Raw genomic sequence first — 13,323 nt, 5'->3', positions numbered from 1 at the left:
GCCCTTGGACTTCTGTTCAATCTGCTCATTGGGTTCGGCCCTTTGGGGAGTATCGTGGTGGCTGTGGTTTAAACCTAAATGCTGGAAGAACTGAATTTTCAGTTCGAAAAAAGAAGTTACACAAGTAACTGGGTGCCGTACCCGAAAACGGAAGAGGTTTTAGGTCGGCCTCGAATCACACCAAGATGGTAGTGTGGACCCAGACACACTGCCACTGGTATCCAAATAAATACTTGCAAAAAGCTCGTATTGTTTGGGGCGCTGATCAACGCATTGTATTGATACGTTGTGTTTTTGAACACCGTGAGGTAAGGCCGTCGCCGGCAGGCACTCACGTAAATCTACAACGAAAGTTGTCCCTATCTACTGATTCGTTGTTTGGATTCCGACGCGAATAGACGTGCGTGCGCATCGTTGTGATTAGTGATTTTCGGTGATTTTTCGGCATTTCCTTTTGAGGGATATTTGTTTACGCGTTAGCATAAGCACCGTTGCTTTTCGAGTGTGTGAAATTGTTGCTACAATTTCTTGCGGAATTTCGCTTTGTGCGAGTATTCGCGTTTTGTTGTTAGTGCTCGGGTACGTGACCGCGAGTGTGTTTTTATTTGTGCAAGGGCACAATTGGCGTGTTTCTTGGGCATTTTTCGGTGAATAGCGGTAAGTACATATTTTTTAATATTGTGTACAGTACCTTTAGGTGCTACCGCAACGTGGTCGTTCACGTTGTTGTTGGTGGGGGACTTTTTGCACAGCCCCAGTTTTGTGCCGTATTGTTGGTATTCTTTGCCGGCAGGGTTGCCTATTTGGAGTGTTGTGTTGGGCATCTGGTGTTCAGTTGGCCAGTTTCAGCAGGTTTCGAGCAGGATTGCTCAAAAGTACCAGCGTCTGTCCAGTGTCGAAGTGAGTGTATCGTGTGCAGACAAACGGTCGTAGCAGTGTGCGTTTAACCCACGGATCGGTTCGGTCCAGCGCCACATCGGTCGACTCGCGGCCGTTACGGGGACATTGATCCGTCCGGCGGTCAATTTGAGTGACCTCTGTCCAGGCCTTTTGGCTGGAGTTGTGGGCTGTACCCTAGCGAGAACGCATTAATCGTCCGCTTGGGTCGTCGCTGCTATAGAGCGGGTCTGCGCTAGAGATACTTTCTCCAGCGCGTTCAGTTGCACGTACTTGGCGAGCGGCTGTTTTCGGCATCTGTTGAACTAGTGCCATCTGCGTCAGTGGTAAGTTCGGCGGATCAGCCTACCAAAGGGCGTCCGAAGGCAAGAATGCCTCCACCACGGAGGAGGAGGGTTAAATCGCTCGCTGGGAGCGAGGAGTCCGGTCCATCGGTGGTAACGGTGGACACTTCGGGAGACGAGGCGGTGAGGCCATCGGTGAGGTCCCCGCCACGGCGGAAGGCGCGTTTGGGGTCGCCGGCAGAAACGGGGAGTGATGAGGGCGGGAGCTGTAGTGGTAGCGGTTGCGATAACGGTGACACCGCTGAAAAAGCGGCTGTTCACCCCGCAAAGTCGGGCGAGGGCGAAGTGGGTGTTGCGCGCGTTGATACGGGCGCGAAGAAAACGGGCGCTAGCAAAACGAGCGCGAGCAATACGAGCGCGAGCAAGGGCGGCGCGAGCAACCGTGGTGCTCTTAAGGGGGGTGTTGTTGTCGGGGGTGGTGCGGTGAGCCATGTAGCGGCTATAAAGAAAATTTCGGCGGAACTTAGCGGAATAGTTTTTGGGGCCGAGAATTTTGATATAGGGATCGCGAAGGGGCTGATGGAGCTTGCCTCGAAGTACGAGGCACTTCTGATGACGGTAGTAACCGAGAATACCCATCTTCGTGGACAAGTTGACGCCCTTAGAGGAGGCTGTGGAGGACACTCCTCGCCGCCGAGCAGGTTAATGCCCGCGGCAAGGCATGCCTGTCGTAAAAGGCGACTAAAAGCCAATATGCACTATGGCTGTTATTATATTCTTTGCCCAGTAATATCAGCATAGTATATGGAGTGATAGTGCTATAATACTCAGCTTGAACTGATATTAGAAACACTTTAAATGAAAAAGCGCATAAAAAGACATTTGAAGTTCAAGCGACAAATGTCACCAGTCATTTGAGTAATGGGTAGCTCAACTGGCAGTAGTTTAGGCTACGCAGTCTGACCGGAGACTTTCCGGTACCACGGGGAGCAGAAAGCCCTTGGACTTCTGTTCAATCTGCTCATTGGGTTCGGCCCTTTGGGGAGTATCGTGGTGGCTGTGGTTTAAACCTAAATGCTGGAAGAACTGAATTTTCAGTTCGAAAAAAAGAAGTTACACAAGTAACTGGGTGCCGTACCCGAAAACGGAAGAGGTTTTAGGTCGGCCTCGAATCATACCAAGATGGTAGTGTGGACCCAGACACACTGCCACTGGTATCCAAATAAATACTTGCATAAGCTTGTATTGTTTGGGGCGCTGATCAACGCATTGTATTGATCCGTTGTGTTTTGAACACCGTAAGGTAAGGCCGTCGCCGGCAGGTACTCACGTAAATCTACAACGAAAGTTGTCCCTATCTACTACCCCTGCGGGCAGGGGATAGAATATGCCTGCGGCAAGGCATGCCTGTCATAAAAGGCGACTAAAAGCCAATATGCACTATGACTGTTATTATATTCTTTGCCCAGTAATATCAGCATAGTATATGGAGTGATAGTGCTATAATACTCAGCTTGAACTGATATTAGAAACACTTTAAATGAAAAAGCGAATAAAAAGACATTTGAAGTTCAAGCGACAAATGTCACCAGTCATTTGAGTAATGGGTAGCTCAACTGGCAGTAGTTTAGGCTACGCAGTCTGACCGGAGACTTTCCGGTACCACGGGGAGCAGAAAGCCCTTGGACTTCTGTTCAATCTGCTCATTGGGTTCGGCCCTTTGGGGAGTATCGTGGTGGCTGTGGTTTAAACCTAAATGCTGGAAGAACTGAATTTTCAGTTCGAAAAAAGAAGTTACACAAGTAACTGGGGGCCGTACCCGAAAACGGAAGAGGTTTTAGGTCGGCCTCGAATCACACCAAGATGGTAGTGTGGACCCAGACACACTGCCACTGGTATCCAAATAAATACTTGCAAAAAGCTTGTATTGTTTGGGGCGCTGATCAACGCATTGTATTGATACGCTGTGCTTTTGAGCGCCGTGAGATAAGGCCGTCGACGGCAGGTACTCACGTTAAACACACCGGACGTTGTCCCTATCTACTTACCCCTGCGGGCAGGGGATAGAATATGCCCGCGGCAAGGCATGCCTGTCGTAAAAGGCGACTAAAAGCCAATATGCACTATGACTGTTATTATATTCTTTGCCCAGTAATATCAGCATAGTATATGGAGTGATAGTGATATAATACTCAGCTTGAACTGATATTAGAAACACTTTAAATGAAAAAGCGAATAAAAAGACATTTGAAGTTCAAGCGACAAATGTCACCAGTCATTTGAGTAATGGGTAGCTCAACTGGCAGTAGTTTAGGCTACGCAGTCTGACCGGAGACTTTCCGGTACCACGGGGAGCAGAAAGCCCTTGGACTTCTGTTCAATCTGCTCATTGGGTTCGGCCCTTTGGGGAGTATCGTGGTGGCTGTGGTTTAAACCTAAATGCTGGAAGAACTGAATTTTCAGTTCGAAAAAAGAAGTTACACAAGTAACTGGGTGCCGTACCCGAAAACGGAAGAGGTTTTAGGTCGGCCTCGAATCACACCAAGATGGTAGTGTGGACCCAGACACACTGCCACTGGTATCCAAATAAATACTTGCAAAAAGCTCGTATTGTTTGGGGCGCTGATCAACGCATTGTATTGATACGTTGTGTTTTTGAACACCGTGAGGTAAGGCCGTCGCCGACAGGCACTCACGTAAATCTACAACGAAAGTTGTCCCTATCTACTGATTCGTTGTTTGGATTCCGACGCGAATAGACGTGCGTGCGCATCGTTGTGATTAGTGATTTTCGGTGATTTTTCGGCATTTCCTTTTGAGGGATATTTGTTTACGCGTTAGCATAAGCACCGTTGCTTTTCGAGTGTGTGAAATTGTTGCTACAATTTCTTGCGGAATTTCGCTTTGTGCGAGTATTCGCGTTTTGTTGTTAGTGCTCGGGTATGTGACCGCGAGTGTGTTTTTATTTGTGCAAGGGCACAATTGGCGTGTTTCTTGGGCATTTTTCGGTGAATAGCGGTAAGTACATATTTTTTAATATTGTGTACAGTACCTTTAGGTGCTACCGCAACGTGGTCGTTCACGTTGTTGTTGGTGGGGGACTTTTTGCACAGCCCCAGTTTTGTGCCGTATTGTTGGTATTCTTTGCCGGCAGGGTTGCCTATTTGGAGTGTTGTGTTGGGCATCTGGTGTTCAGTTGGCCAGTTTCAGCAGGTTTCGAGCAGGATTGCTCAAAAGTACCAGCGTCTGTCCAGTGTCGAAGTGAGTGTATCGTGTGCAGACAAACGGTCGTAGCAGTGTGCGTTTAACCCACGGATCGGTTCGGTCCAGCGCCACATCGGTCGACTCGCGGCCGTTACGGGGACATTGATCCGTCCGGCGGTCAATTTGAGTGACCTCTGTCCAGGCCTTTTGGCTGGAGTTGTGGGCTGTACCCTAGCGAGAACGCATTAATCGTCCGCTTGGGTCGTCGCTGCTATAGAGCGGGTCTGCGCTAGAGATACTTTCTCCAGCGCGTTCAGTTGCACGTACTTGGCGAGCGGCTGTTTTCGGCATCTGTTGAACTAGTGCCATCTGCGTCAGTGGTAAGTTCGGCGGATCAGCCTACCAAAGGGCGTCCGAAGGCAAGAATGCCTCCACCACGGAGGAGGAGGGTTAAATCGCTCGCTGGGAGCGAGGAGTCCGGTCCATCGGTGGTAACGGTGGACACTTCGGGAGACGAGGCGGTGAGGCCATCGGTGAGGTCCCCGCCACGGCGGAAGGCGCGTTTGGGGTCGCCGGCAGAAACGGGGAGTGATGAGGGCGGGAGCTGTAGTGGTAGCGGTTGCGATAACGGTGACACCGCTGAAAAAGCGGCTGTTCACCCCGCAAAGTCGGGCGAGGGCGAAGTGGGTGTTGCGCGCGTTGATACGGGCGCGAAGAAAACGGGCGCTAGCAAAACGAGCGCGAGCAATACGAGCGCGAGCAAGGGCGGCGCGAGCAACCGTGGTGCTCTTAAGGGGGGTGTTGTTGTCGGGGGTGGTGCGGTGAGCCATGTAGCGGCTATAAAGAAAATTTCGGCGGAACTTAGCGGAATAGTTTTTGGGGCCGAGAATTTTGATATAGGGATCGCGAAGGGGCTGATGGAGCTTGCCTCGAAGTACGAGGCACTTCTGATGACGGTAGTAACCGAGAATACCCATCTTCGTGGACAAGTTGACGCCCTTAGAGGAGGCTGTGGAGGACACTCCTCGCCGCCGAGCAGGTTAATGCCCGCGGCAAGGCATGCCTGTCGTAAAAGGCGACTAAAAGCCAATATGCACTATGGCTGTTATTATATTCTTTGCCCAGTAATATCAGCATAGTATATGGAGTGATAGTGCTATAATACTCAGCTTGAACTGATATTAGAAACACTTTAAATGAAAAAGCGCATAAAAAGACATTTGAAGTTCAAGCGACAAATGTCACCAGTCATTTGAGTAATGGGTAGCTCAACTGGCAGTAGTTTAGGCTACGCAGTCTGACCGGAGACTTTCCGGTACCACGGGGAGCAGAAAGCCCTTGGACTTCTGTTCAATCTGCTCATTGGGTTCGGCCCTTTGGGGAGTATCGTGGTGGCTGTGGTTTAAACCTAAATGCTGGAAGAACTGAATTTTCAGTTCGAAAAAAAGAAGTTACACAAGTAACTGGGTGCCGTACCCGAAAACGGAAGAGGTTTTAGGTCGGCCTCGAATCATACCAAGATGGTAGTGTGGACCCAGACACACTGCCACTGGTATCCAAATAAATACTTGCATAAGCTTGTATTGTTTGGGGCGCTGATCAACGCATTGTATTGATCCGTTGTGTTTTGAACACCGTAAGGTAAGGCCGTCGCCGGCAGGTACTCACGTAAATCTACAACGAAAGTTGTCCCTATCTACTACCCCTGCGGGCAGGGGATAGAATATGCCTGCGGCAAGGCATGCCTGTCATAAAAGGCGACTAAAAGCCAATATGCACTATGACTGTTATTATATTCTTTGCCCAGTAATATCAGCATAGTATATGGAGTGATAGTGCTATAATACTCAGCTTGAACTGATATTAGAAACACTTTAAATGAAAAAGCGAATAAAAAGACATTTGAAGTTCAAGCGACAAATGTCACCAGTCATTTGAGTAATGGGTAGCTCAACTGGCAGTAGTTTAGGCTACGCAGTCTGACCGGAGACTTTCCGGTACCACGGGGAGCAGAAAGCCCTTGGACTTCTGTTCAATCTGCTCATTGGGTTCGGCCCTTTGGGGAGTATCGTGGTGGCTGTGGTTTAAACCTAAATGCTGGAAGAACTGAATTTTCAGTTCGAAAAAAGAAGTTACACAAGTAACTGGGTGCCGTACCCGAAAACGGAAGAGGTTTTAGGTCGGCCTCGAATCACACCAAGATGGTAGTGTGGACCCAGACACACTGCCACTGGTATCCAAATAAATACTTGCAAAAAGCTTGTATTGTTTGGGGCGCTGATCAACGCATTGTATTGATACGCTGTGCTTTTGAGCGCCGTGAGATAAGGCCGTCGACGGCAGGTACTCACGTTAAACACACCGGACGTTGTCCCTATCTACTTACCCCTGCGGGCAGGGGATAGAATATGCCCGCGGCAAGGCATGCCTGTCGTAAAAGGCGACTAAAAGCCAATATGCACTATGACTGTTATTATATTCTTTGCCCAGTAATATCAGCATAGTATATGGAGTGATAGTGATATAATACTCAGCTTGAACTGATATTAGAAACACTTTAAATGAAAAAGCGAATAAAAAGACATTTGAAGTTCAAGCGACAAATGTCACCAGTCATTTGAGTAATGGGTAGCTCAACTGGCAGTAGTTTAGGCTACGCAGTCTGACCGGAGACTTTCCGGTACCACGGGGAGCAGAAAGCCCTTGGACTTCTGTTCAATCTGCTCATTGGGTTCGGCCCTTTGGGGAGTATCGTGGTGGCTGTGGTTTAAACCTAAATGCTGGAAGAACTGAATTTTCAGTTCGAAAAAAGAAGTTACACAAGTAACTGGGTGCCGTACCCGAAAACGGAAGAGGTTTTAGGTCGGCCTCGAATCACACCAAGATGGTAGTGTGGACCCAGACACACTGCCACTGGTATCCAAATAAATACTTGCAAAAAGCTCGTATTGTTTGGGGCGCTGATCAACGCATTGTATTGATACGTTGTGTTTTTGAACACCGTGAGGTAAGGCCGTCGCCGGCAGGCACTCACGTAAATCTACAACGAAAGTTGTCCCTATCTACTGATTCGTTGTTTGGATTCCGACGCGAATAGACGTGCGTGCGCATCGTTGTGATTAGTGATTTTCGGTGATTTTTCGGCATTTCCTTTTGAGGGATATTTGTTTACGCGTTAGCATAAGCACCGTTGCTTTTCGAGTGTGTGAAATTGTTGCTACAATTTCTTGCGGAATTTCGCTTTGTGCGAGTATTCGCGTTTTGTTGTTAGTGCTCGGGTACGTGACCGCGAGTGTGTTTTTATTTGTGCAAGGGCACAATTGGCGTGTTTCTTGGGCATTTTTCGGTGAATAGCGGTAAGTACATATTTTTTAATATTGTGTACAGTACCTTTAGGTGCTACCGCAACGTGGTCGTTCACGTTGTTGTTGGTGGGGGACTTTTTGCACAGCCCCAGTTTTGTGCCGTATTGTTGGTATTCTTTGCCGGCAGGGTTGCCTATTTGGAGTGTTGTGTTGGGCATCTGGTGTTCAGTTGGCCAGTTTCAGCAGGTTTCGAGCAGGATTGCTCAAAAGTACCAGCGTCTGTCCAGTGTCGAAGTGAGTGTATCGTGTGCAGACAAACGGTCGTAGCAGTGTGCGTTTAACCCACGGATCGGTTCGGTCCAGCGCCACATCGGTCGACTCGCGGCCGTTACGGGGACATTGATCCGTCCGGCGGTCAATTTGAGTGACCTCTGTCCAGGCCTTTTGGCTGGAGTTGTGGGCTGTACCCTAGCGAGAACGCATTAATCGTCCGCTTGGGTCGTCGCTGCTATAGAGCGGGTCTGCGCTAGAGATACTTTCTCCAGCGCGTTCAGTTGCACGTACTTGGCGAGCGGCTGTTTTCGGCATCTGTTGAACTAGTGCCATCTGCGTCAGTGGTAAGTTCGGCGGATCAGCCTACCAAAGGGCGTCCGAAGGCAAGAATGCCTCCACCACGGAGGAGGAGGGTTAAATAGCTCGCTGGGAGCGAGGAGTCCGGTCCATCGGTGGTAACGGTGGACACTTCGGGAGACGAGGCGGTGAGGCCATCGGTGAGGTCCCCGCCACGGCGGAAGGCGCGTTTGGGGTCGCCGGCAGAAACGGGGAGTGATGAGGGCGGGAGCGGTAGTGGTAGCGGTAGTGGTAGCGGTAGTGGTAGCGGTTGCGATAACGGTGACACCGCTGAAAAAGCGGCTGTTCACCCCGCAAAGTCGGGCGAGGGCGAAGTGGGTGTTGCGCGCGTTGATACGGGCGCGAAGAAAACGGGCGCTAGCAAAACGAGCGCGAGCAATACGAGCGCGAGCAAGGGCGGCGCGAGCAACCGTGGTGCTCTTAAGGGGGGTGTTGTTGTCGGGGGGATCGCGAAGGGGCTGATGGAGCTTGCCTCGAAGTACGAGGCACTTCTGATGACGGTAGTAACCGAGAATACCCATCTTCGTGGACAAGTTGACGCCCTTAGAGGAGGCTGTGGAGGACACTCCTCGCCGCCGAGCAGGTCAATGCCCGCGGCAAGGCATGCCTGTCGTAAAAGGCGACTAAAAGCCAATATGCACTATGGCTGTTATTATATTCTTTGCCCAGTAAAATCAGCATAGTATATGGAGTGATAGTGCTATAATACTCAGCTTGAACTGATATTAGAAACACTTTAAATGAAAAAGCGCATAAAAAGACATTTGAAGTTCAAGCGACAAATGTCACCAGTCATTTGAGTAATGGGTAGCTCAACTGGCAGTAGTTTAGGCTACGCAGTCTGACCGGAGACTTTCCGGTACCACGGGGAGCAGAAAGCCCTTGGACTTCTGTTCAATCTGCTCATTGGGTTCGGCCCTTTGGGGAGTATCGTGGTGGCTGTGGTTAAAACCTAAATGCTGGAAGAACTGAATTTTCAGTTCGAAAAAAAGAAGTTACACAAGTAACTGGGTGCCGTACCCGAAAACGGAAGAGGTTTTAGGTCGGCCTCGAATCATACCAAGATGGTAGTGTGGACCCAGACACACTGCCACTGGTATCCAAATAAATACTTGCATAAGCTTGTATTGTTTGGGGCGCTGATCAACGCATTGTATTGATCCGTTGTGTTTTGAACACCGTAAGGTAAGGCCGTCGCCGGCAGGTACTCACGTAAATCTACAACGAAAGTTGTCCCTATCTACTACCCCTGCGGGCAGGGGATAGAATATGCCCGCGGCAAGGCATGCCTGTCGTAAAAGGCGACTAAAAGCCAATATGCACTATGACTGTTATTATATTCTTTGCCCAGTAATATCAGCATAGTATATGGAGTGATAGTGCTATAATACTCAGCTTGAACTGATATTAGAAACACTTTAAATGAAAAAGCGCATAAAAAGACATTTGAAGTTCAAGCGACAAATGTCACCAGTCATTTGAGTAATGGGTAGCTCAACTGGCAGTAGTTTAGGCTACGCAGTCTGACCGGAGACTTTCCGGTACCACGGGGAGCAGAAAGCCCTTGGACTTCTGTTCAATCTGCTCATTGGGTTCGGCCCTTTGGGGAGTATCGTGGTGGCTGTGGTTTAAACCTAAATGCTGGAAGAACTGAATTTTCAGTTCGAAAAAAAGAAGTTACACAAGTAACTGGGTGCCGTACCCGAAAACGGAAGAGGTTTTAGGTCGGCCTCGAATCATACCAAGATGGTAGTGTGGACCCAGACACACTGCCACTGGTATCCAAATAAATACTTGCATAAGCTTGTATTGTTTGGGGCGCTGATCAACGCATTGTATTGATCCGTTGTGTTTTGAACACCGTAAGGTAAGGCCGTCGCCGGCAGGTACTCACGTAAATCTACAACGAAAGTTGTCCCTATCTACTACCCCTGCGGGCAGGGGATAGAATATGCCCGCGGCAAGGCATGCCTGTCGTAAAAGGCGAATAAAAGCCAATATGCACTATGACTGTTATTATATTCTTTGCCCAGTAATATCAGCATAGTATATGGAGTGATAGTGCTATAATACTCAGCTTGAACTGATATTAGAAACACTTTAAATGAAAAAGCGAATAAAAAGACATTTGAAGTTCAAGCGACAAATGTCACCAGTCATTTGAGTAATGGGTAGCTCAACTGGCAGTAGTTTAGGCTACGCAGTCTGACCGGAGACTTTCCGGTACCACGGGGAGCAGAAAGCCCTTGGACTTCTGTTCAATCTGCTCATTGGGTTCGGCCCTTTGGGGAGTATCGTGGTGGCTGTGGTTTAAACCTAAATGCTGGAAGAACTGAATTTTCAGTTCGAAAAAAGAAGTTACACAAGTAACTGGGTGCCGTACCCGAAAACGGAAGAGGTTTTAGGTCGGCCTCGAATCACACCAAGATGGTAGTGTGGACCCAGACACACTGCCACTGGTATCCAAATAAATACTTGCAAAAAGCTTGTATTGTTTGGGGCGCTGATCAACGCATTGTATTGATACGCTGTGCTTTTGAGCGCCGTGAGATAAGGCCGTCGACGGCAGGTACTCACGTTAAACACACCGGACGTTGTCCCTATCTACTTACCCCTGCGGGCAGGGGATAGAATATGCCCGCGGCAAGGCATGCCTGTCGTAAAAGGCGACTAAAAGCCAATATGCACTATGACTGTTATTATATTCTTTGCCCAGTAATATCAGCATAGTATATGGAGTGATAGTGATATAATACTCAGCTTGAACTGATATTAGAAACACTTTAAATGAAAAAGCGAATAAAAAGACATTTGAAGTTCAAGCGACAAATGTCACCAGTCATTTGAGTAATGGGTAGCTCAACTGGCAGTAGTTTAGGCTACGCAGTCTGACCGGAGACTTTCCGGTACCACGGGGAGCAGAAAGCCCTTGGACTTCTGTTCAATCTGCTCATTGGGTTCGGCTCTTTGGGGAGTATCGTGGTGGCTGTGGTTTAAACCTAAATGCTGGAAGAACTGAATTTTCAGTTCGAAAAAAGAAGTTACACAAGTAACTGGGTGCCGTACCCGAAAACGGAAGAGGTTTTAGGTCGGCCTCGAATCACACCAAGATGGTAGTGTGGACCCAGACACACTGCCACTGGTATCCAAATAAATACTTGCAAAAAGCTCGTATTGTTTGGGGCGCTGATCAACGCATTGTATTGATACGTTGTGTTTTTGAACACCGTGAGGTAAGGCCGTCGCCGACAGGCACTCACGTAAATCTACAACGAAAGTTGTCCCTATCTACTGATTCGTTGTTTGGATTCCGACGCGAATAGACGTGCGTGCGCATCGTTGTGATTAGTGATTTTCGGTGATTTTTCGGCATTTCCTTTTGAGGGATATTTGTTTACGCGTTAGCATAAGCACCGTTGCTTTTCGAGTGTGTGAAATTGTTGCTACAATTTCTTGCGGAATTTCGCTTTGTGCGAGTATTCGCGTTTTGTTGTTAGTGCTCGGGTATGTGACCGCGAGTGTGTTTTTATTTGTGCAAGGGCACAATTGGCGTGTTTCTTGGGCATTTTTCGGTGAATAGCGGTAAGTACATATTTTTTAATATTGTGTACAGTACCTTTAGGTGCTACCGCAACGTGGTCGTTCACGTTGTTGTTGGTGGGGGACTTTTTGCACAGCCCCAGTTTTGTGCCGTATTGTTGGTATTCTTTGCCGGCAGGGTTGCCTATTTGGAGTGTTGTGTTGGGCATCTGGTGTTCAGTTGGCCAGTTTCAGCAGGTTTCGAGCAGGATTGCTCAAAAGTACCAGCGTCTGTCCAGTGTCGAAGTGAGTGTATCGTGTGCAGACAAACGGTCGTAGCAGTGTGCGTTTAACCCACGGATCGGTTCGGTCCAGCGCCACATCGGTCGACTCGCGGCCGTTACGGGGACATTGATCCGTCCGGCGGTCAATTTGAGTGACCTCTGTCCAGGCCTTTTGGCTGGAGTTGTGGGCTGTACCCTAGCGAGAACGCATTAATCGTCCGCTTGGGTCGTCGCTGCTATAGAGCGGGTCTGCGCTAGAGATACTTTCTCCAGCGCGTTCAGTTGCACGTACTTGGCGAGCGGCTGTTTTCGGCATCTGTTGAACTAGTGCCATCTGCGTCAGTGGTAAGTTCGGCGGATCAGCCTACCAAAGGGCGTCCGAAGGCAAGAATGCCTCCACCACGGAGGAGGAGGGTTAAATCGCTCGCTGGGAGCGAGGAGTCCGGTCCATCGGTGGTAACGGTGGACACTTCGGGAGACGAGGCGGTGAGGCCATCGGTGAGGTCCCCGCCACGGCGGAAGGCGCGTTTGGGGTCGCCGGCAGAAACGGGGAGTGATGAGGGCGGGAGCGGTAGTGGTAGCGGTTGCGATAACGGTGACACCGCTGAAAAAGCGGCTGTTCACCCCGCAAAGTCGGGCGAGGGCGAAGTGGGTGTTGCGCGCGTTGATACGGGCGCGAAGAAAACGGGCGCTAGCAAAACGAGCGCGAGCAATACGAGCGCGAGCAAGGGCGGCGCGAGCAAGGGCGGCGCGAGCAACCGTGGTGCTCTTAAGGGGGGTGTTGTTGTCGGGGGGATCGCGAAGGGGCTGATGGAGCTTGCCTCGAAGTACGAGGCACTTCTGATGACGGTAGTAACCGAGAATACCCATCTTCGTGGACAAGTTGACGCCCTTAGAGGAGGCTGTGGAGGACACTCCTCGCCGCCGAGCAGGTCAATGCCCGCGGCAAGGCATGCCTGTCGTAAAAGGCGACTAAAAGCCAATATGCACTATGGCTGTTATTATATTCTTTGCCCAGTAAAATCAGCATAGTATATGGAGTGATAGTGCTATAATACTCAGCTTGAACTGATATTAGAAACACTTTAAATGAAAAAGCGCATAAAAAGACATTTGAAGTTCAAGCGACAAATGTCACCAGTCATTTGAGTAATGGGTAGCTCAACTGGCAGTAGTTTAGGCTACGCAGTCTGACCGGAG

General features: G+C 49.3%; 1 protein-coding gene across 1 annotated transcript in view; it reads left to right on the top strand.

Annotated features, from left to right (window-relative positions):
- Nucleotides 1–13,323, top strand: part of LOC138858055 (mucin-22-like) — a 72,724-nt gene that overhangs the window by 26,119 nt on the left and 33,282 nt on the right. Inside the window, exons 6-9 of the mRNA XM_070112525.1 lie at nucleotides 1,161–1,664; nucleotides 4,703–5,206; nucleotides 8,386–8,820; nucleotides 12,406–13,073. Of these exons, the coding sequence (XP_069968626.1) occupies nucleotides 1,161–1,664; nucleotides 4,703–5,206; nucleotides 8,386–8,820; nucleotides 12,406–13,073 (2,111 nt within the window). The remainder of the gene's footprint in view (nucleotides 1–1,160; nucleotides 1,665–4,702; nucleotides 5,207–8,385; nucleotides 8,821–12,405; nucleotides 13,074–13,323) is intronic.

The sequence above is a fragment of the Bactrocera oleae genome, chromosome X (genome assembly GCF_042242935.1).
Source record: "Bactrocera oleae isolate idBacOlea1 chromosome X, idBacOlea1, whole genome shotgun sequence".
In the NCBI taxonomy this organism is placed as follows: domain Eukaryota; kingdom Metazoa; phylum Arthropoda; class Insecta; order Diptera; family Tephritidae; genus Bactrocera; species Bactrocera oleae.
Note: the sequence above shows the minus strand (reverse complement) of the source record. Positions and strands in the feature narration are given on the sequence as shown.